General features: G+C 42.0%; 1 protein-coding gene across 1 annotated transcript; it reads right to left on the bottom strand.

Moving 5' to 3' along the window:
- Positions 1-203: 203 nt before the first annotated feature.
- Positions 204-1452, bottom strand: LOC145578012 (uncharacterized). The gene is made up of 2 exons (XM_081635421.1): positions 1039-1452; positions 204-302 (listed from the first exon to the last, which is right to left on the bottom strand). Exons 1-2 carry the CDS (start codon positions 1450-1452, stop codon positions 204-206), a joined length of 513 nt encoding a protein of 170 aa, XP_081491547.1.
- Between the last annotated feature and the right edge of the window lie 23038 nt (positions 1453-24490).

Raw genomic sequence — 24490 nt, 5'->3', positions numbered from 1 at the left:
AGAGGTTTAGCTTGTTAGTATATGCATTTGATAACTCCTTTGTTATTTCGTTTATTGCTTATCTTGCTATCAGTATGCTAGCTCAAGCCTGCTGCTGAGTCGTGGTATAGTGGTACCTAAACCTTAACTCAGCAGCCCTTTTGTTGTACTAGGTGAAGCCTCGTAGGTTAGGCTTTCCTATTGCGTTTGTTTTTTACTGCTCCCTAACTTTGCTCCCTGACCTGGCTGTATAGAGCTTCATTATTTCTTTGCCCTTTATTGTTCTTGGTGGGAACTTGTTCGATTTTATGCCACTCATCTTTCTACGATGAAGGCTTGTGCATTACGTCATCTACTTAACTTTTGTAGAGACTTATTTTCATGTCATTCAGCTTATTTGGCTATGACTTATTCGTATGTCATTCAGCTTATTTGGCTGTGACTTATTCGTATACCATTCAGCTTGTTTGGCTGTGACTTATTATTTATGCTCCTTACTTATCTTTGGTAAGGGCTTATTACTGATCTATCTCCTCTCTCCCCACAAAAGAGGTGAGCTGAGTGGGACTAAGAGAACCTTGGTGATGCCCGCTTAGCCTGCTCCTTTGCCTTTTGTTCACTTTTCCCTGCTCAAGTTGAACGTGCTAGGCCTCCTCCTCAAGCGTCCCCGAGGTGGTGCCCTGTTTTACTTTGAGCAGGTAGGTTAAACTTAGGGAGGTGTGATCTTCACTTGCTTAATGATGCCTTACTGCACCTTGTTTTGATGCTCTCTACCTTGACTTTAATGTTTGTATGGTATTTTCTGCATGTTAGTGTGCGATGCTAAAGGATAACTTAACGAATAAACATGTTTAGGCAAGCTCACATAGTATACTCCTCATGTAGAGGCTCGTATTTCATTAAATTTAAATGGCTTGAATTGTCTTGATTAACATAGCATAATTTTAAACAAAGTTCTTCCATAATTTAAACAAAGTTCTTCAATTTCTACTAGCCACATGCCTTTTAAAAGAAATATTTCTTTAACACATCTGCGTAGTTGAAACTATTCCTTAGGACCTGACCTTCTTGATCTGCAAGGAGGAAAGCACCTCGCCCTACTTGCTCACAGATGATGAAAGGGCCTTCCCAATTGGCTGACAGTTTTCCATGTTGATTTCCTCTTCCTACTGCTGCAGTCCTTCTAAGAACCAAGTCTCCAAGCAGTGTTTCCCGGTGCTTGACTCTTTTGTTGAAGGCTTTTGAGATTCTGCTCTTCTGGGCTGCCAACTTGAGGGCTGCTTTTAGCCGCGTCTCTGGAAGGAAATCTAACTCTTCCAGCAAACGCTTCTCATTTCCTTGTTGCTCATAGTGCTGGATTCTCAGGCTGGGGATTTGAACCTCCACTGGAACTACTGCATCTGCCTCATAAGCCAAGGTGAATGGACTTTTCCCGGTAGATTCCTTCTCTGTTGTCCTGTTTAATTTTCCCATAATACCTCTGGGACTAGGTTAGCCTAGAGGCCTTTATACTCTTCCAATTTCCTTTGTAAGGTTGTAAGATCGGCTTATTTGCTACCTCTGCTTGGCCATTACTCTGCGGGTGGCAGACTGAGGCGCTTGCATACTTGGTACCCATTTGTTCCAAGTAATCCTTGATGGTCTCATAGTCAAATTGGCACCCATGGTTAAAGACTAAGCACTGTGGCACCCCAAATCTTGTTATGATGTTCTTCCATATGAACGTTCTTATTTGGGAAGCTTTTATGTACTTGGTGGGTTCAGCTATAATACACTTGGTGAAATAGTCCACTAGCACTATGAGATTCTTCTTGCCCGCTGACCTAGTGGTGAAAGGTCCTAATATGTCCATTCCCCATTGAGCGAATGGGATCGGGCTGAGAATTAGGGTCAGATCGTTTGCTGGCTGATTTATTACTAGAGTATACTTTTGGCACTTTTCACACTTTCTGATGTATGCTAAGGCATCCTGCGTCAGGGTTGGCCAGTAAGCTCCTCTTCTAAGCACTTTAACTCCCAGGGCTTTTCCGCCAATATTGTTGGCACAGATTTCTTAGTGTGCTTCTTCCATAATTTTTTTCCTGCTCCCTCTCTGGAATACACCTCAGTAGTGGCTTGAAGAAGCCCTTTTTGTTGAGCTCCCCATTCATCACCACGTACCAATTGGCATCCTTTTTGACTTTTTTGGCTTGTGCCTCATCATCAGGCAGCGAGCCATGTACCTTATAAGTCAGTATGTCTGAGAACCATGCTCGCTGTTGCCTAGTGCAATTCACCTGCTTGCTTTCTACAATGTTGCTTTCTTCTAGGACTTCTACCATGAATGTCCTTCTGAGGCTTTGAAGAGTGAAACTGGCTAACTTTAATAACGCATCAGCTTGGGAACTTTCCGCTCTGGGGACCAAATCTATCTTAAAATGCATTAGTTCAGTCGTTAGCTCTTTCACTTTGGTTGTGTACTTTAGCATTGTAGGTTCTCTAGCCTCATACTCCCCTTTTAGCTGGCTGGCTACCAGCTGAGAGTTAGTCTGCAAGTGTACCTTTTTGGCTCCTACTGCAATTCTCATTCTCAGGCCTGCAAAAGTTTCCTCATACTCTGCCTCGTTGTTCGATGTCTTGAACTTGAACTTGAACTTAATGGCATACTCGAATACATTGCCTTCTAGCGATGTTACTATTATTCCCGCTCCACTTCCCGTTTGAGCTGAAGATCCGTCCACTGCCCCCTTCTATACTCCAAACTTATCCTCTTTCTCCTCGTAACAGGCCTCCACTATGAAGTCTGCTAGGGCTTGAGTTTTGACGGTTGCTCTAGGATTAACCTCGAATTCATACTCAGAGAGTTCTATCGCCCACTTCAAAAGTCTGCCTGAAGCGTCCATTTTCTGCAGGGCTTTTTCCAGTGGGTGATTTTTAAGGATTTGAACTGTGTGTGCATCGAAATAAGGCTTTAGCTTTCTTGTTGTCGTTACCACTGTGAAGGCCAGCTTCTCTACCAGTAGAATGACCCAATTGTCTGTATTGGCTTACAAAGTACACTGGTTTCTGCTGTTTCTGCCTTCCGACTAGTAGAATGACCCAATTGTCTGTATTGAGGCGGAGATGTACAACTGGAGTTTTTCACTCTGCTTCGGGCTGATCATGGTAAGGAGCTTGGTCAAATGCTCCTTGATCCCCTCAAAAGCTTCTTCTTCTACTTCACCCCACTTAAATTCTCTGTTTCCTTTCAGCAACTAATAAAATGGTAAGGCTTTATCAGCTAACTTGCTGATGAATTGGGTCAGCGCTGCCATTCTCCCTGTCAACCGCATAATATCTTTAGTGCACTTGGGCTCTGGGAGGCTTAGGACTACTACTTTTTCTGGGTTCGCATCAATTCCCCTCTCACTGACCAGGAAACCTAGAAACTTCCCAGAGTTCACCCTGAAAACGCATTTCTTTGGGTTGAACTTGATATTATACTTGTTCAGTGTGGCAAATGTCTCCTCTAGGTCAATGATATGCCTTGCTTGCGTGACGCTCTTAACAATTGAGTCGTTAACGTATACTTCAACATTTCGTCCCTTCTGGTGCATAAACACTCTGTCCATTGTCTTCTGAAAAGTAGCCCCCGCGTTATTCAACCCGAAGGGCATAGCTAGGTAATTGTACACTCCCCCTTCAGAGATAAACGCGGTCTTCTGCCTGTCTCGCTTATGTAGGTTGATCTGGTGATACCCTAAAAAGGAATCCATGAAGCTTAGCATAGCATGACTGCTGGTTGAGTCTACCAGCTGATCAATCTGTGGCAGCGGTTAGAAATCTTTTGGACATGCTTTGTTGAGATTTGTGAAATCGATGCACATCCTCCACTGACCATTTGCTTTCTTTACCATGACCATATTGGCTAACCATTCTAGGTTGTCACAAGGCTCGATGAACTCAACCTCTAGTAGCTTGTCCACCTCTTCTTGGATTGCCTGATTTTTCTCCGTGGAGAAGCTTTGTTTTTTCTGCCTGACTGGCTTGATGTCTTCTTTTACATTCAGCCTGTGAACCATAACCGCTGGGTCAATTCCTGGTATCTCGTTTGCTGAAAATGAGATAATGTCCTTGTTCGCTCTTAGCAGCACTATGAGATGCACTCCCACTCCAGGGTCAATGTCTTTCCCAATTTTTACTGTCCTTGAGTTATCTCCCTCTGTGAGCTCGACGGTTATATGTTCCCCGCTGGGTAACGACCTAGCTACCTCTTCTTTTGTAGGCTCAAAATTCTCCATTGCCAACTCTTGCTTATATTTTTTCTTATGGTACTCTTCTCGCTTCCTTTTTCTTGATTTCCTTTCAGCATGCTCCTTGGACCTTGGCTTTGAGCTTGGCTGCTGCCTGGTCCTAGGTAGCTGTTTCAAGGATGTAATATAACATTGTTGGGCTGTCTTTTGATTTCCCTTGAGCTTTGCAGATCGTCCATCATATCATTGGTTGTGTATGCCATGGTAAGGTGATAAGTGGAGACCATTCTGCCTATTTTATGGATGAGCGACCTTCGCATGATCACATTATATGGTGATGGGGAGTCTATCACTCAGAATTCAGATCGGACATCACGCCGCCTCGATCCCTCTCCGACACAAACTAACAGTTCGATTAAACCCTCAAGAATCAGTCAAGACCCATTGAACACGGTGACTTCGTAGCTCACCCTTTTCAGGTCCCTTCTATCTAGTTTTAATTATTTAAATGCACTGACGTACATTATGTTGGCTAAGCTACCACCGTCAATTAGGACTCTATCTACCTCCCAATTTGCAATTCTCAATGTCACTACCAGGGGGTCATCATGAGGGTAGATTATGCCTTTCTGGTCATACTCGTCGAATGTAGCTCGTGGCTGCGGGCGAAGTGGCGGCCATATGCGCCTTTCTTTGTAATTTATCTGATGGATCCTTTCTCGAAAGTCATCCCTTGCTCTATTCACTGTTCCACCATGTACCGGTCCACCATTGATTACATATACTCTACCTTCTAGCTTGCTATCCCGATCTCTGCCCTCACCTGGGCCTCTATGACCTCCTCTACAGTCATGACCAGACCTGTCCTCTTCTCTTCTCCTGGAGGAGTTAGAATGTTGCTTGAACTAGTTTAGGTATCCTCTCATGACTAAGTCCTCAATGTTGTCCTTCAAGTGTGTACATTCATCGGTGGTATGTCCATGGTCCTTGTGGAAGTCACACCACTTGTTAGGGTCACAGTTTCTGTTCACCATCCTGGGTGGTCTCCCCCATTTATCATCAGCTTTGTTCATGCTGAAGATATGGGACCTCGAATGACTGAGAGGGGTATATTGATCAAACCTTCCAGCCCTACCTCCTCGCTTCTGGTCTGATCTTCTTACTCCCACTTCCCTGTCTATATCCCTACGACCTTGCTCAGCTCTGCTGGGTTGGTCCATCTTGACTGTATTTTTTTCTTGTGGGGCTTCAGCCTGCTTAACTGGGTCACTTGATGCTTTTCCGTTCAGCATTTCCCTGTCAGTCTCATCTACTTTTATGACCTCATGCGCCTTTCCTAGCGCTTCAGCCAACATTTTGAGGCTCTTTCACCCCATGTACGCTCTGAACGGCTAGTAGTGCTACCTCCTGACTCATATTTAGGATGGTTGTTGCCTCCTTGTTGAATCTGGTGATGAACTCTCTTAGAGGCTCATCTTTTCTTTGAACCAGTGACATCAACTCGACGATCATTTTTGTACGATCCATTAGAGTGACAAAGTGCTCCATGAACATCCTCTTCAGCTGATTATAGGTATAAACAAATCCTTTCGGGATGGCTCCGTATCACTCGGCTGCCAACCCCTCAAAGGTCGGTGGAAATGCCTTACACCAGACTTAGTCTGTCAAAGTGTACAGTACCATGTGGTTCTCAAACGCTGAAACATGGTTCTTTGGTGTTGTGGTTCCATTGTACTTACAGCTGGGCATCTTTACTTTCTCCATAGACTCTTCTAGAATCTCCCTGCAAAATAGGGAATCATCTGGAATCACCTGGATTCGCGCTCGCTTCTCCCTATCTAAACATAGTCCTCGCTTAGAGGCTGGTGACCTGCTGCTAGTGACTCGAGTCTCCGAGCTGCCCTTATCTTGGGCTGCCTCTTCTACACTCCACTCTCAATTCAGATTTCGAGCTTCCAATCCCAGCACCTTTTTTCTCAGTTGGACCTGCTCTTTCTTCTCCAGGGTGAGGGTTACTGGTGTCGCCTTCTTTACGGCTGGCTCTATAGCTGTAGCTACTGCTAGGGAGCCTGTCCCTTTACCGAAATTGGTAAGGACTGCTGTCATGGCTGCCAACTGCTCTTTACTGCACTTAGAGAGGTTCTGCAGGATGGCTGGCATATTGACGGGCTGCGGTTTCTGGGTTATTGGTGTTGAGATGATGGGTTCATTGTTCGTGCCTATCAATGGCATTCCAAACTTAAAAGAAGAGCTAGACCCTACCGGATCTTTTGGCTTTGCCGCCGCTTTGGTTGCAGCAGACGTCGATCCGGTGGGGTTAGATATCCGAGAGATGTTGGATTTGGGTTTTTCAGTTGATCCTTTTGGATCAAGAGTTACTGATGTTATTTTCTGTGGTGTTTGGTTGGCTTCGATAGCCTTAGAGACTGGTGTTTGTATAGTTTCTTCTCCGGCCATGGCGGTGTGTAAGCTAGTCCCTTGTTCAGCTGGTAAACCTCAGGTTAGATGATCCTTCCCCTCCTTCTAGCACTAATTGTTCCAGGTGTGGATCCAAGGGTTCTGCTGGCACGAGTTGGGTCCCAATGATGACCTGCACAAGGTAACACACGTGAACTGCCCTCCGGGGTGGCTCGAGGAACCCCCCTCCGATGCCTAAGTTAGAATGTGTTTTAGAGAGAGAAAGTGCACTTAGATAGATAGATGATGTAATAGAATGTTTGTCTAACCTCTTTTCCGTTGTACTTTATCTCTTATTTATAGGTGTACGATCTCCTTTGTGGAGAGTCGTACTTGGTTAGCCTGTGGGCTGACTCTGTCGGGCTGGTGAGCCCTTCTGATTATTCTTCCAGTGGTGAGTGCGCACCCCATGAGACAGTCTAGGAGCCCGGTGATAGTTCAGCGGGAGCTATCCAATACACCATCCATTTCAAAATTCCGGTGGAATTCTGTCATGTGGACCCACCCAACGGCTAGTAATGGCTATGTCTAAGCATTACAATCAGCCCTGTCTTCATTCCACCTCCCCCTTAAACCGGTTTATTGAGTACAAGACAACCTAAAACCAAAAGAAAACAACTAAAAAAACCAAGAGCTTGTTCTGAATTGCCACTATTCCTGATCATCATCTTACTGTCACCACGGGCCCCATAAGAGAAATCTACCGGAATTTCGAAATGGGTGGTAATTTGAGTAGTTTTTGAATTTAAGGGGTGGTAAAATAAAAAAATAAAAAAATTTAACGGGTGGTTATTTTGAAAAATGGATACATTTTTTGCTGGTAATTTATACATTTTTTGCTGGTAATTTATTAATTTTCCTAAATTTAATTAAGAGTAATCTTTGAAAGAAAAAGAAAAAAAAATTAAAAAAAAAAAAACTTCAGTCATGATTTTGGTTCAACTTGTCTCAATGTATAGTTTTAAATGTTACCCCTACAATTTTTTTTCAAGTGTTACATGTTTACATTACAAAATGTATTTAGTGGGATGTGATTTGAGTTTATTACCAAGTATGATTTATGAATGTATATAAAAATAAATATAAATAAATAAATAAATAAAATCAAATACTGTCAAGAAGGCATGTTTTCTTTTTTTGACAGAAGAAGGCATGTTTTCATTATATCTAACATTTTATTATAATTAATATAGGTAAATAATTATTAATAGGAAATATACACTTTAATAATCCCAACTTTGCTCAATTTATTATAAAAATCTCAACTTTCGATTATTTTACAATAATCCCAACTTTCATATGTGTTTTCTTTCTTCAAATCCATTACCGTTAACCTGGAGAAAGGGTTAAATTTTTTTTTCAGAAAAATAATTGCCACGTGTCGATCATTTGTTGGTTCAAAAAAATTGTAATATAGTTTTTTTTTTTTAAAAAAAAAGATTAAAAAAAGAAACCAAACCTGTCATGACCACCGCCGGTGGGCATGACCTCTTTAGCCAAACCAAATTTCCAACCCAAAATTACCGATTTCCCTCGTCCACCACCCATTTTCGACCCCTCCCTTCCCCCCACCTCAACCTAGCCCCAAAACGGTAGTTGTAGGGACCGATTTCAAAGGTGGTGGAAGGAAATCGGAAATTTAGGTTAGAAATCGATTTCTAGACTACTGAAAGGGAGGAGGAGCCGGGGTTGGTGTTTTGGGAAGCGAGTTGATGCCAATTTCGGCAGGGGGTCTAATTTAGAAGGTTGGGAAGGGGAATGCTTTCATGGCAGTGAAGGGCGGTGGCGATTTGTGGCAGAGAGCTAAAATTCGAATCGAAAGTGGGGAATGGTTTCAACGTTGCAGCGGTTTCCTAAGTGGGTTGGGTTGGGAGGCCAATTTTCGGTGTTAAGGCTGGTTCGGTGGCGAAACCCAATGGCGGGGGGCTATGAGGGGGTGGTTCGGGAGTTGGCTTGGGAGAAGGGCTGGTGGCTACCTGCTGGTTGTTTGGGTTTCAACTTTTTTTCTTTTTTCTTTTTATTTTTTTAATTTAAGACCAATCACGTGTAGGCACGTGTTAGGTGACCTAGAGTAGAGGGTAATTGACTTTTGTTGACTGGTTTGGGATTGAAGAAAGAAAACAAATATGAAAGTTGGGATTATTGTAGAATAATCGAAAGTTGGGATTATTTAAAGTAAATTGGGCAAAGTTGGGATTATTAAAGTGTATTTTTCCTTATTAATAATTAAAGTTGCATTATGCATAAGGTCAAAGAATTGCAATTAGAAAGCAACCAAGTAGTGTCCCAGAGCCAAACATTTTTTCATAACAATCTTCGAATTGGTAGGATTTTCCAGGTACTATTGGCAGGATTCTTAAACCTCAATTTTATAAGTTGAGATTCTTATCAATTGGACCATGTAATAATATTGCTTTGTTGAATGATCAAGTGGTTACAAACTTATACTCAAACCCTTGCATAAATAGTATTCTCAGTTAAGCTACATTTATTAACCTTAAATTTTTATAAGAGTGATAAGGTACAAACCTTATACTACTGATTGAGTTAAGAATTTAGCTCCAAAATTTCCAGACGAAGGTGATAGATGGAGAAGAAGAACAGAGAGGATAACAGAATAAAGAGAGAAAGAGAAGAGAGAGAAGAAGGTTAGAGAGAGAAGTTGTAATTCATTGCATAACCCACAATTACAACTAAATGTGCATTAATAAAGCATGCTTACTTAACAGAAAGATTCCCTAATCCAGCTGTAATAAACTAGGCACAAAAAGACAAAAATGGATAACAAATTGTCTAACAAACTTTCCCGCCAAATCTCGATTATGAATTCTATCATGTATCATACCCTCCACCTTAAAAAAGGCTTGTCCTCAAGGCAAAATGGAAGAGAAACTGGGAAAACAAGCTTCAAAATCACTCTTTCCAACCAAGAAGCTTCATGAGCAGGTTTATTCTGCCATTGGACCAAGACTTGATTTTGAGTTGCGCCAGCCAACTGGATAGTTCTGGTATCAAGGATGGCAGCAGGAAGGAAAGGAGCATGAACAACTTGAGGTGTATCAGGTGGAACCACAGAATGAAGTAGCAGGCAACATCCCAAAGAAGTGTTTCAATTGAGACACATGAAAAACATTGTGTATCTTTGCAGAACATGATAGCTGCAACTTATAGACCACTTTTCCAATGAATGTAGTTACCTTGAAGGGCCCAATATAAATACTTGGTTGCCAACTTGTTGTTGCTTCTGTAAGAGACAGAATGTTGCCTATAATTTTGTAATTTTAGCCAAACCCAATCATATCATTCACAGCAAATTGCCTTTTTGACCTTTTCTTATTAGCCTGCATTTTCATTCGATTATGTGCCTTGACCAAGTTATCCTTGAGTATCTTCAACGCCAGTTCCCTCTGCTGCATACAACGATCCACCACTGCATTACTTGACTCTCTAGGCAAATAAGGAAGATGCGCATGAGGTGCTTGACAGTACACAGCTTTATACGGTGACATCCCTACTGTAGAGTGAAAGTGAGTGTTATACCACCACTCAACCATAGGGAGGTACTTACACCAATTCTTAGGCCTATCACTAGTCATGCACCTTAAATAAGTCTTAAGGCACCTATTGACCACCTCAATTTGGCAATCAATTTTTGGGTGGTAAGCAGAATAGAGCAGAAATTTTGTCCCTTGTAGAGTAAATAAACCCTTCCAGAATTAACTTTATAAAAATGAATCCTTGTCACTGACAATGCTTCTAGGCTAGCCATGGAGCTTAATGACATAATCAAGATAGACCTGAGCTATCTCTACTGCAGTGAAAGGGTGCCTAAGTGCCATGAAATAAGCATATTTGCTAATTCTGTCAACCACAACAAAGATGACATCCATTCCCATAGATATGGGCAAACTAGTGATCAAATCCATAGATATATCAGTCCAAATATGTTCAGGGATAGGTAAGCGCTGGAGAGCACCTGGTTTAGCTGAAGTGTCATATTTAGAAGCTTCACACACCACACACTTCCTGACAAATTGACTAATGTCTCTACCCATCCCTTTCCAATAGAACAGTCCTTTCATTCTCTTGATTGTTTTGTCTCCACAAGAATGCCCTGCTTCCATAGAAGAATGATGCCAGGATATCAGCTTGCCCTTAAGACCAATATCAGGTCCAATCACAATCTTTGCATGCCTTCTAATCAAGCCTTCAACCAAACTAAAACCAGCAACAGTATCACCTTGGTTGAGTTTCTGAAACAAGGATTTAGTATTGTCGTCCTTATCATAGCTAGCTCTAATAATATGACTAAGATCAGAGTCAACTACTGATATTGCTATAAGCAAAATTTTGAACCAAGCTCCCTAGACAGTGCATCAGCTGCAGAATTGTCTTTGCCTTCCTTAAACTGAATTTCATAAGTGAAACCCATGAGTTCTGAAAGCCAAAATTGCTTAAATGGAGTTGAGATCTTTTGCTGTAATAGCCATTTTAGGCTCTTTCGATTAGTTTTGACAATAAAAGAGGCACCTATCAAATATTGTTCCCGTTTTTGCACAGCAAAAACCATGGCTTAGAGTTCTTTCTCATAGACTTAGAGCTTCTGCCATTTTGGACCTAAAGCCCTGCTAATGAAAGCCAAGGGGTGACCCTCTTGCATCAAAACTGCTCCTATACCTATTTTGGAGGCATCAATTTCCACCACAAACTGTTTAGAAAAGTCTGGCAATGCAAAAACTAGAACATTGACGAGAACAGTTTTCAATTACTCAAAGGTAATTTGGGCTTGGTCATCCCATTCAAATGCACCCTTTTTCAGCAGATCAGTGAGAGGCTTACTCAGATTAGCATAACCCCTTACAAACTTCCTATAATAACCAGCTAACCGCAAAAATTTTCAGAGTTCTTTGACAGATTTTGGACATGGCCAAGAACTGAAAGCATCAATTTTTCTTAGGTTAGTTTCTACCCTCTTTTCAGAGATAAAGTGTCCCAAGTACTCTACCCTTGTTGTTACAAAATCACACTTGCTTATCTTTGCATACTAAGAATGTTCAGTCATCAAATTAAAGACTTGTTCCAAGTGCTGCCAATGTTCAGCAATATTCCTACTGTAAATAAGGATGTCATCAAAGAAAACCAGCACACATTTCCTCAATAAAAGCTTAAACACAGCATTCATCCAGTTTTAGAAAGAGGAAAGGGCATTAGTTAAGCCAAAGGGCATAACTAAGAACTCATAATGCCCTTCATGAGTTTTGAAAGCAGTTTTGAACACATCATTTGGATGTATTATTAATTAGTGATACCCTGCTCTCAGATCCAGTTTGCTTAAGACAATTGCCCTAGATAACTCATCAATTAGCTCATCTAGAACAAGTATAGGAAATTTGTTCTTAACAGCTCTTTTGTTTAATTCCGTATAGTCCACACAGAGTCTCCAAGTGCCATCTTTCTTTCCCACCAAAACAACAGGAGAAGCAAATGGACTTGTGCCAATTTGAATAATTCCTCTATCCAACATTTCCTGCACCAATTTCTTAATGATATCCTTTTTCTTCAATGGAGATCTATATGGCTTGATGTTCACTGCTCCCATTCCATGTTCTAGGTGAATCCTGTGATCAAAGATACCCCCACTAAGAGGTAATCCTTTAAGTTCTTCAAGGATTGCAGCAATTTTGTGTTTCAAGTTCTGCAACTCAAGGTGTTCATTATTCTCATCACACACCTGCACCATACAAGAGCTGGTAGGTATGGAAACATCAGAGACATGTATTAGACAAATCCGACAAGCACCAGTTAATAATTTGTGGAAGGGACCAGCTGCCAGAACCTTTAAATTCTTGGTAGGATTCCCTGAAGTTCAATATCATCACCATTCATTTGAAACTTCATGTAAGTTGTTCGAAGTTCCAAGAGATGGAACCTAGAGTGCTTAACCATTGAATACCAAGAACCATATCACAGCTTCACTAGTAGAAAAATATAAATGAGCACCGAGAAATTAGCAATGGTTGTTAAAAATTGGTGCGAAAAAAAACAAGGCAGGAGTTAATTAAAGAGTAATCGCATCGGTTCAAACCGAACCGGTGCGAACTTGAGTTAGTAGCACCGGTTTGAACCAATGCGAAAGTTAAAAGAAAAAAACCCGCCCCTCTATTTTCTTTCTCTTTCCCCTTTCTTCTTTCTCTTTCCTCGATCTCTCGTTCTCTCTTCTCTCTCCTCAGCTAGATCTCTCTCTTCTCTCCCTTTCCTCTCTCCACCTTACCGCCGTTCATTCCACCCCGCCGCCGTTCTTCCCTCTCTCGTTCTTTCCTCTACCTTGCATTCACTCTCCACATCACCACCGTCGTTCTTTATTTTCTCTCTTTCATTTATCCTCGCACTAACCATCACGACGGCTAGGGGTGTCCATTATTCGGATAAAAACCGAAATCCAACCCAATCCAAACTGAATTATCAATTTAGATCGAATCCAAACTTTAAATCGGATCGGATCGGATTGAATTTTTTTGAAAATTTGAATTTTCGAATCGGATCGGATTGACCTTATTTGGATCCAAAAAACCAAAATAACCAAATTATGAAAGCGTTATTTTATAAAAAGATATTTTTAATATTAATCATGTTAAAATATGTTTTATGATTATAAAGGACTTCTGGCCTCATCGTAAGTCGTCTCCAAATCCCCTCTTTCTCGTGATGAACAAGGGTCAAGATCTACTCCTGGCCTTGTTTGATTTGAAGAGGTTAATTTTTTTAATTTGGTTGAGATTTGGTTGCTTTGATCTGAAATTAGGGTATTGTTAGATTGAGGTTGTAGTGATGAAGATGCTATTTTTTACTGTTTTGTTTTTAATTTATCAACTGGGATTTTTTATTTGATTCTACGTGTGCTTTTTCTTGCTGATGATGCAGCGAATCTTGGATAACACTATTGCAATTATCAAGAAGTAAATCGATTTTTAATTTCTGATTTTTTTGTTATTTGATTTTTAAACTTTTTTTTGGGGATTTTTTGTGTGTATATTTTCTGGATTGAATTGGATTTTTTGGGTGTGATTTCATCTAGGTATGTTGCAGATGTTGAAGGCAAATATGATTGTTTCATTTTTGTAATTCTTTCAGTTTTTTTTTTTTTTTTGGCTGTTATTGAGGAATTATTTATTAAGTTTCGGCTTGAACTCATGAGTGATTTATAGGGTAAAACATAACAATCAATCATCAATGCATCAATTAATCAGATCATAAAGGACTTTCACTACGTATTACAATCACAGAATTAATCTACCGGTATTAAATCACATCTCTCGAATCTTGACTTAACCATTTATAAATTAACCTACCTATTGAAACTAAGCCTAAACATCAATTCCCATCTCTCGAATCTCGAATCAACATTGCTTAACTCATACAATTAACCAGGCCCAATCTAATTGCATAGCATTAAATCAATCAATTGGAAATTAATCAAGCATTGACAATCAACAATAATAAATTACTCGTTCATATTATTTATGGATCCCCACAAACCCTAGAAAGAAAACTACTCACACATAATTAAATCTAAACTAATCAAAGCCATTAAACAAGACATGATGAATTAAGGAAATTAAAATTACTGAAAATAAAAGAGAAGAAATCGCTACCAAAGTTAGCGGAAATAATGAATTGAATTAAACCAAGAGTTGTAGAGAGAGAAACAAGAGAAAAGTTTAAGCTAAAAACTTAGTAAGAGAGAGAAAATAGCTAAGAGAAGATATAATTGTCTCAAAACAACTAAAAGCGTATTTATACTAAGCTCCTAAAAATCCTAATTAGAAACTAAGTAAAATCGCTGGAATTACTTCTTCAAGACACGCACCCGGTCGGGCGAAGCACCGACCGGACGGGCCCGCCTTTTTTTTCTCGAATGCATCTCTCGCGCCCGGTCGGGCGCGAGACAGGGCGGAGGGTAACTTCTTTAATTCTTCCGCCCCGCCCGGTCGGGCACTCCTCAGGGCGAGGAGCCTGATCGAGCAGGGCCACTTGGGCAATCTCATGGATCCTCCGGTTGGGCTACAAATCTTCAGCCCAAACTAAATTTCCTCCTTGGGACTTCAGTACTTGGTCCAATGCCTCAGTTTCTCCAAAGTCGAGCCCTTAATCACCTATTTGATGACACCAACCGGCTTTGGGCTATAAAAGATGGTCGTGCTCTTCCACTGCTCGTAGTTACTCCAAATAATCCCGGGAAAATGCTCCAAATATGCAATTCCCTACAAAACAATACCAAAACTACGAAAACACTAGAAAACACAAATTAGTAATAAAAGTGGCTCTAAAGAGCCAAAAACACTACTAATTATGACCAAGGGACGGGGGTAAACCACTATATAAAATAGACATATCAAACTCCCCCAAGCAAAACCTTTGCTTGTCCCAAACCAAAGAGCTCATCAATGAATAAATAAAACATGCCTCACCCCAAATAATCAAAATCAAGAACAACCAATTCAAGGCAAATCTAACAAACATGCTTCAACATCAACCAATCTCATCCATCTAATCACTCATCCTCCCTAACAATTGTCAAATAGAACAAACCACAAGAGAATATAGAAATCAAGACTAGTGCTCACACACTCGACTCTCATTTATGTGGCGAGTAAAAGATGTACTCGATCGCTCTCCATCCCAACCCCTTTATATGTGAACAATGCCCTCCCAACTCTCACACTCGTGTGTTTAAAAAGACATACACTCAAACTAATAGTAGACTCGGAATATGTCAAGTCATTCCTTGCACTGATAGGCAACACTTTCACATTCGCACGACTCTATGCACACGGTCGAAAGGTCTTTAAAGCTTGTAATGTAAGGCTAGGGTAAAGGGTAGGAAATATTTGGGAAAATGTGAGAGAAAAGCAATGCTTAAAGGGAGCCAAATCCTAGTAAAATCCAAGGTCAAAATAAATAATGACCAACCATCTCCAACATAACTCAACTCCACCAAAAATTTTCACCAAACATAACTCCAATCATATCAAAAATTACCAATACTTACAACTTCACTCATAAAAATATAACAATGTAACACTTTGAGTGAATAAACAAACTTTAAACTATCAAACTTTATTTTTCTTTTCTTTGAAACTCATCATTTTTCTTTCTTTTGATCAACCTTCACTTAGAACATTTGAACATTAACACTTTTTTTTTCTTTTTGCTCTTTTTTTCTTTTGAAGTTCACTTATTTTTTTCACTCTTTTTTTCTTGAACTTCTTTTCTTTTTCTTTTTCTTTTTCTATCACGATTTATTTTTTTCACAAGAAATTCAACTTTCAAATCATCAAAAATAAACCACAATCAAGAACAAATAACTTCTCAATACCACCCCACATTGTGCATATAATAAGCACACTACAAACTCCCTCACCTCACTCACTAATAGCTCCCCCAAGCCAAGCTTGGGACTAGTAACCAATGTGGCTAAATCGGCTTGTAATATGGCTAATAAACAACAAAAGGTCAAAGCAACAACATGGGTAGCAAGAAGGGGACAAATGTATCTAAAATCATCTGAAAACCACCTGAAAGAACAACGCCTTCGTCCTCCTCAATGTGCATAATAATGAGTCATAAAACACTACTTATAGTTGCAAACCAATACTCAAATTCATTGACATACCAAGAACTAAAACACATTCCTCACCAAATCAACTAGTCAAGCACTATATTCACAAGCAGTTGGACAAAATTGACGCATGTTATGGCATCCAATATTAAATCATGGCTAACCTATCCACAATATTCATCATCATATACCAAGAATCAAAACAATTTTCAACTATGGGGCACAGGGAAGCATGATTTATCATTCATTGGAACATATTTTTGCATTTTTTTATTTTTTTCAATTTTTTAGTATTTTTCTGCTTCTCTACACACTTTGATATGCTTATTGTGGTTTCTGCGATTTCGGAGGTATCTTGAATCGCTGCATCTGTTCAAATCTTTGATGAGCCTGAAAAGGTCATCTTCTAGTCCTGAGTCTAGGTGGTATAACATGGCTCCCAAGGAGGGTAGAGTCCTGTCTTACCCTAAGCTTGGTCGCTTTAGGGACTGGACTGGCAAGTTCTTCTGGGTCGTAGTGCCCTCTTCCTTCGCTGTGCCGCGCAACTTTCGAGAGATTCGCACTAATATGGCTGGAGTTACTGTTTCTCCTTCTAAGTCTGCTCGCGAAGCAGATGCTTTTGATATGCTACAGGGAGCAGGCAGAGGTGATGCGAAGTTTCCGCTCAATCCCTTGTACATTGTGGGTAATGCGCAGCTTTCTTCTATGCGCTTATGTTCTACCCATGAGCCTGGTATGCTTTGTTTTCTCTTTTATTTTTTCTAAGTGTTTTCCTTCTTTTGTTTTTGTCTATGCTGCACCCTTATGCTTTTTGCTCTTTTTCCTTTGCTACCTGACTTTCAGGTTATGCCTGGATAGGCGCATTCTTGGGCTGGCAGACAACTGGAAGGACCCTCTCACTGCCACTGCTGATAATCCTCCAGAACTTTTTGAGAATTTGGAGGTTTATGCTAGCTCTTTGAAGGGTGAGGTGCGCTTGGCTCCAGCTGAGCTGAGAGTTGTTTTTGGCACTGTGATCGCTACTGATCGTGTAGGGTCTAGTCGTGCTGAAGCTGAGCCTTCCTCTTCTACTATTGGGGTCGACGGGAAACTCACCCTGCACCAGGGAAGTTACCTCGGGGTTTGAGGTGTTACTAGCGTAGGGTGCTTTTCTTGAGAAGCGTTCTACAGCGGCTTTCGGTCGGGTGGCACCTCAGACTTCTGTGGTAAATGAACCACTGAATCAAGCTTTTGATGATTCCAAAAATGATAATGCTGATGACTTTGCTGACAGCGTTCTTAAGTTTCCCACTGAGGAGGCTAAGACTAACGTTGCGGTGGGTGAACAACCCAAAACTTCTGCCGAGCATGTTTTGCTCTATTCTCCCAGCATTGGTACTATCGTTGTGGCTAAGGACGCTACCGGTCTTTCTACTGAGGCTTTTGATTTTCAACTCCCTAATGAGACTATTATGGAGCTACTAAAAATTCCACCTCGCCCTTTTGGGCTGCGAGGCCGTTTGCGAAGCGCTAGTAGGGGAGGGTACTCTCAGCCTGGAGGTTCGCACAAACAGGATCATTTAGTTATTAACTTAGAGGATGACCCTATGCCTTCCCCTTCAGGTGACGCCGATCAGCCTCCTACTAAGAAAGCTCGTACTTCTCCTGTTCTTGACCCCTTTGCTTCTCACTCTTCCAACACTAGGCTTCTTGGTGAGAACGCTGCTAAGCAGACTGGCACCCAAAATTCTAGTGAGCTTAATCGCTGTGTTCACCAGTCCTTAGGTGAGGCTTTTGAGAACCCACTCTCTGCGACCTCAATTTCTGTTGTAGGAACTTTTCATCCTACTGTTCCTATAGAGTTTGGGGAGGTCCCCATTGATGTTACTCTTAGTCCCTTGATGTGCCCTGTTGGGGCTGAGAATGCTCCCTTTCGTCCTTTGATGAATGTCCGTGCTGATGAGTCTTTATTTATGGATAACCCACAAAATGGTGGCACCTTGGGCTATCGCCTTACTCAGGGCATTCGTCTCCCTGCTGACTCTACTAACATCTCAATCTGTCTTCCTGCTGCCACTGCATGCCATGATTTGCAGAAGGTTAGCTTTTATATTTCTAGCTTTTCCTTTTTGCTTTAGCTTCCTTCTTCTGCTTATTTTCTTACTTTTGTCTTAGTTTGCTTTTGTTGCTTTGCTTATCTGCCTTAGCTTGTTTGCTTTGCTTATCTGCCTTAGCTTGTTTGATTTGCTTTTGCCTTAGCTTGCTTTTCTTTGATTTTTCCCTAGCTTGTTCTTCCTTTGCTTTTGTCTTAGCTTATTTTCGTCCTTTTGTTTGTTTGCAGCTTACCAAGTCTGTTGGCGACTTGGCTAATGCCTTGCTTACAATGGAGAAGGAGTACCAAAACCAGGGCATGGCCCTTGCTTAGAAGGATAAGGAGATCCATCAGGCTCGCTCTGAGAGGGATGCGATGGCTGGTGAGGTGGCTCCATTGAAAGAGACAGCAGATGCCCTACAACTTCAGCTGGGAGAATTCCAGCTCACCAAGAAAAAGTTAGCAGACTGTGAGGACAGTTGGGAACTTCTCAAGCCAGGGTGCAAGCATTGGAGGCTGAGATGGCTGATCTGCAGGCTGGGCGAGAGAATGAGCTTGAGGTTGCTAAGAAAGAGGCACTTAGGTCTTTTGTGCTTTCTCCAGCTTTTGCTATACTGCTCGCTGATCGCCATGATGGAGGCTGGGAGGCCGCAGCTTGCTGTGTGAGTGGTCTTTATGGTGGGAGTGAGGAGTAGCAGGCTCGTTTCAACACCTTTTGGGCTATGGTTGAGGCTGCTGGGGAAGTTGGCCTTTTCGATCTGCCTACTGACCATCCTGGTGTTGTTAACTGCAAAGTCCCCAACCATGCCTTGCTGAATCTGGAGGTACCTTTATGCACTGACAATGTTGTTGCCATTAGAGTGGAGACTCTGGCTAATGAGCAATAAAGGTTTTGGCGGCTGTCTCCCCCTTCCTCCAGCGGTTCATCGGAGTTTCCCTCACCTAGGTCTGTAGTCACTAGGTAGCTTTTGTTATTGTCTTTGGGGTGTATAGCCGCCAAAGATTATATTTTATGTGTGCTTTCCTATAACATTTTATTTTATGACTGCTGGGCTTGTCCAGCTTAACTTGAATTCTATGCTTTTCTAACTATTTTGTTGAATGTTTCCTCATCCTAGTGGATGGGGGTTCAGCTTTGTGAATGTTTTAACTTTCGTGCTGAATGTTTACTTTGTCCTTGTGGGCAGAGGCTCGGCTTGTTAGTATATGCATTTGATAATTGCTCTGTTAATTCGTTTATTGCTTATCTTACTGCTCGTATGCTTGTTTAGACATGCTGCTGAGCCATAGTGTAGTGGTACCTAAACCTTAACTCTACAGCCCCCTTTATTGTACTTGGTGAAGCCTCGTAGGTTGGGATTTCCCATTGCTCTTACTCTTACTGCTCTCTAACTTTGCTCCCTGACCTTGCTGTATAAGGCCTCCTTATTTCTTAACTTTTTATTACACTTGGTGGGAGCTTGTCAAATTTTATGCCATTCACCTTTTATGGTGCAGGCTTATGCGTTATGCCATCTACTTAGTTTTTGTAGAGACTTATTTGCATGTCATTCAGCTTGTTTGGCTGCGACTTGTTTGTACGTCGTTCAGCTTGTTTCGCTGTGATTTATTTATGTCATTCAGCTTGTTTGGCTACGACTTGTTTGCATGTCATTCAGCTTGTTTTTCTATGACTTATTTGTGTCATTCAACTTGTTTTACTGTGACTTGTTTATGTCATTCAGCTTGTTTTGCTGCGACTTGTTGTATGTCATTCAACTTGTTTTGTTGTGACTTATCATTTTATGCATCTTACTTATCTTTTGTAAGAGCTTATTGCTGGTCTATCTCCTCTCTCCCCCATAAAAGAGGTGATCTTGGTAGGACCAAGAGAACCTTAGTGATGCCCGCTCAGCCTGCCTCGTTTGCTTTTTGTTCACCTTTCCCTGCTCAAGTTGAACGTGTCAGGCCTCCCCCTCAGGCGTCCCCGAGGTGGTGCCTTGTTTTACTTTAAGCAGGTAAGTTAAACTTAGGGAAGTGTGATCTCCTTTGTCTAATGTCGCGTTGCTGCACCTTATTGCGATGCTTTCTGCCTTTAATGTTTGTATGGCCTTTTCTGCGTGTTAGTGTGCAATTCTAAAGCATAACTCAACAGATAAACATGCTTAAACAAGCTCATATGGTATACTCTTCACATAAAGGCTCGTATTTCATTGAATTCAAATGGCTTAAATTGCCTTCATTAACATAACATAATCTTAAACAAAGTTCTTGCGTAATTTTAAAAAAGTTTTTCGATTTCTACTTAGCCATTTGCCTTTTAAACAAAATATTTCTTTAACACATCTGCATTGAAACTATTCCTTAAGACCTGACCTTCTTGATGTACGAGGAGGAAAGCGCCTGGCCCTACTTGTTCATGGATGATGAAAGGGCCTTCCCAGTTGGCTAACAGCTTTCCATGCTGGTTTCCCCTCCCTACTACTATTGTCCTTCTGAGAACCAAGTCTCTAGGCAGCAATTTTCGGTGCTTGACTCTTTTGTTGAAAGCCTTTAAGATTCTGCTTTTTTGGGCTACTAGCTTAAGGGCTGCTTTTAGCCGCATCTCTGGCAGGAAATCCAGCTCCTCTAGCAGGCGCTTCTCATTTCCTTGCTGCTCATAGTGCTGGATTCTCATGCTGGGGATTTACACCTCTACTGGAACTACTGTGTCTGCCCCATAAGCCATGGTGAAAGGACTTTTTCCAGTAGACTCCTTCTCTGCTTGTTCTGTTTGCCCATAATACCCCTGAGACTAGGTCAGCCCAGAGGCCTTTATATTCTTCCAATTTCCTTTGCAAGGCTGTCAGGATCAGCTTGTTTGCTGCCTCTACTTGGCCATTGCTCTGTGGGTGGCAGAATGAGGCGCTTGCATAGTTGGTGCCCATCTCTTCTAAGTAGTCCTTGATGGTGTCACGGTCAAACTTGCACCCGTGGTCAAAGACTATACACTATGGCACTCCAAATCTTGTTATGATGTTCTTCCATATGAACGTTCTCACTTGGACTACCTTTATGTACTTGGTGGGCTCAGCTTCAATCCACTTGGTGAAATAGTCCACTGCCACTATGAGATATTTCCGGCCCACTAACCCAGTGGTGAAAGGTCCTAATGTGTCCATTCCCCACTGAGCAAATGAGATCGGGGTGAGAATTGGGGTCAGATCGTGTGCTGGCTGATTTATAACTGGAGCGTACTTTTGGCACTTTTCACACCTTCTGACGTATGCTAAGGCATCCTACGTCAAGGTTGGCCAATATGCTTCTCTTCTTAGCACTTTAACTACCAGGGCTTTTCCGCCAATATGGTTGGCACAGATTCCTAAGTGTGCTTCTTCCATAATTTTTTCCTGCTCCCTCTCTGGAATACACCTCGGCAGTGGCTTAGAGAAGCCCTTTTTGTTGAGCTCCCCGTTCATCACCACGTACCAATTGGCGTCCTTTTTGACTTTCTTGGCTTGTGCCTCGTCATTCGACAGCGAGCCATGTACCTTATAGGTCAGTATGTCTGTGAACCATGCTTTTTGCTGCCTGGTGCAACTCACCTGCTTGCTTTCTGCGATGCTGCTCACTTCTAGGACTTCCACCATGATTGTCCCTGTAAGGCTTTGTAGAGTGGAACTGGCTAGCTTTGATGATGCATCAGCTTGGGAATTTTCCGCTCTAGGGACCAAGTCTATTTGAAAATGCATTAGCTGAGCCACCAGCTCTTTCACTTTGGTTTGTACTTTAGCATTGTAGGCTCTCTAGCCTCATACTCCCCTTTCAGCTGGCTAGCTATCAGCTGGGAGTCAATTTGCAGGTAACCTTTTTTGGCTCCTGCTGCAATACTCATTCTCAGGTCTACTAGAGTTGGTTCATACTCTGCCTCGTTGTTCGATGCCTTGAACTTGAACTTAATGGCATACTCAAATACATTGCCTTCTAGCGATGTTATTATTATTCCTGTTCCGCTTCCTATTTGGGCTGAAGATCCATCTACTGCCACCTTCCAAACTCTAACTTCATCCTCTTTTTCTTCGTAAGAGGCTTCCACTATAAAGTTTGCTAAGGCTTGATCTTTGATAGCTTCTTTAGGCTTGACCTCAAACTCATACTCAGAGAACTCTATCGCCCACATTAGGAGCCTGCCTGAGGCATCCATTTTCTGCAGGGACTTCTCCAGCAGGTGATTTGTAAGGATTTGAATTGTGTGCGCGTCGAAATAGGGTTTCAACTTCCTTGCTATTGTTACCACTGTGAAGGCTAGCTTTTCTACCAATGGGTATCTCTGTTCAGCCTCTGTCAGCACGTGGCTTACGAAGTACACTGGTTTCTGCTGTTTCTGCCTTTCGACCAGGAGAACCGACGCGATTGTCTATATTGAGGCGGAGATGTACAACTGCAGCTTTTCACTCAGCTCCAGGTTGATAATGATAGGGAGCTTGGTCAGATGCTCCTTGATCCCCTCAAAAGCTTCTTTTCTGCTTTACCCTACTTAAATTCTCTGTTTCCCTTCAGCAACTGATAAAATGGTAAGGCTTTGTCAGCTGACTTGCTGATGAATCGGGTTAGTGCCGCCATTCTCCGAGTTAACCGCATGATATCTTTAGTGCATTTGGGCTCCGGGAAGCGTAGGACTGCCTCCACTTTTTCTAGGTTGGCACCGATTCCCCTCTCGCTCACTAGGAAACCTAAGAACTTCCTTGAGCTCACCCCGAAAACGCATTTCTTGGGGTTGAGCTTGATATTATACTTGTTCAGTGTGGCAAATGTCTCCTCTAGGTCCATGATATGCCCTTCTTGCGTGACGCTCTTGACAATTGAGTCGTCAACGTACACTTCGACATTTCTTCCCTTTTGGTACGTGAATACTCTATCCATTGTCTTCTGAAAAGTATCCCCCGCGTTCTTCAGCCCGAAGGACATATCTATGTAATTATACACTCCCCCTACAGTGATGAATACGGTCTCCTGCCTATCTAGTTTGTGCAGGCTGATCTGGTGATACCCTGAGAAAGCATCCATGAAGCTTAACAAGGCGTGGCCACTGGTTAAGTCTACCAGCTGATCGATCCGCGGCAGCGGGTAACAGTCTTTTGGACATGCTTCGTTGAGATCTGTGAAATCAATGCACATCCTCCACTGGCCATTTGCTTTCTTTACCATGACCATGTTGGCTAACCACTCTGGATAATCACAAGGCTCGATGAACCCTACTTCTAGCAGTTTGTCCACCTCTTCCTAGATTGGCTGATTTTTCTCCGTGGAGAAGCTTCGCTTTTTCTGCCTAACTGGCATGATGTCTTCTTTCACATTCAGCCTGTGAACCATAACTGTCGGGTTAATTCCTGGCATCTCATCTGCTGAGAATGCGAAAATGTCCTTATTTGCTCTTAACAGCTCTATGAGGTGCACTCCCACTCTAGGGTCAATGTCTTTCCCAATTTTTACCGTCCTAGAGTTGTCGCCTCTGTGAGCTCAACAATTATATGCTCCCCGCTGGGCAGCGGCCTGGCTACCTCCTCCTTTGCGGGCTCAAAGTTTTCCATTGCTAACTTTTGTTTATCCTTCTGCGTGTGGTACTCTTCTCGCTTCCTTATTCTTGATTTTTTTCAGCATGCTCACTAGACTTTGGCTCTAGGCCTGGCTGTTGCTTGGTCCTAGCTGGCTGCTTCAGGACTGTGATGTAGCATTGTTGGGCTATCTTTTGACTTCCTCTGAGCTTTGCAGATTTCCCATCATTGGTTGTGTATGCCATGGCAAGGTGATAGGTAGAGACCACCCCGCCTATTTTGTGAATGAGCGGTCTCCCCATGATCACATTGTAGGTTGATGGGGAGTCTATCACTAAGAATTCAGATCGAACATCACGTCACCTTGACCTCTCTCTAACTCGGACTGAAAGCTCGATTATGCCCTCAGGAATAAGTCCGGACCCATTGAACCCGGTGACTTCATAGCTCACCCTTTTCAGGTCTTTTCTATCTAGCTTCAGCTCTTTGAATACACTAATGTATATGATGTTGGATGATCTGCCACCATCTATTAGTACTCTATCCACCTCCCAGAGGGTTATCATGAGGGTAGATTATGCCTTTCTGGTCATACTCATCAAAAGTAGCCCGTGGCTGCGGGGGAAGTGGCGGCCATTTG

The sequence above is a fragment of the Chenopodium album genome, chromosome 14 (assembly GCF_948465745.1).
Source record: "Chenopodium album chromosome 14, dcCheAlbu1.1, whole genome shotgun sequence".
Classification (NCBI taxonomy): domain Eukaryota; kingdom Viridiplantae; phylum Streptophyta; class Magnoliopsida; order Caryophyllales; family Amaranthaceae; genus Chenopodium; species Chenopodium album.
Note: the sequence above shows the minus strand (reverse complement) of the source record. Positions and strands in the feature narration are given on the sequence as shown.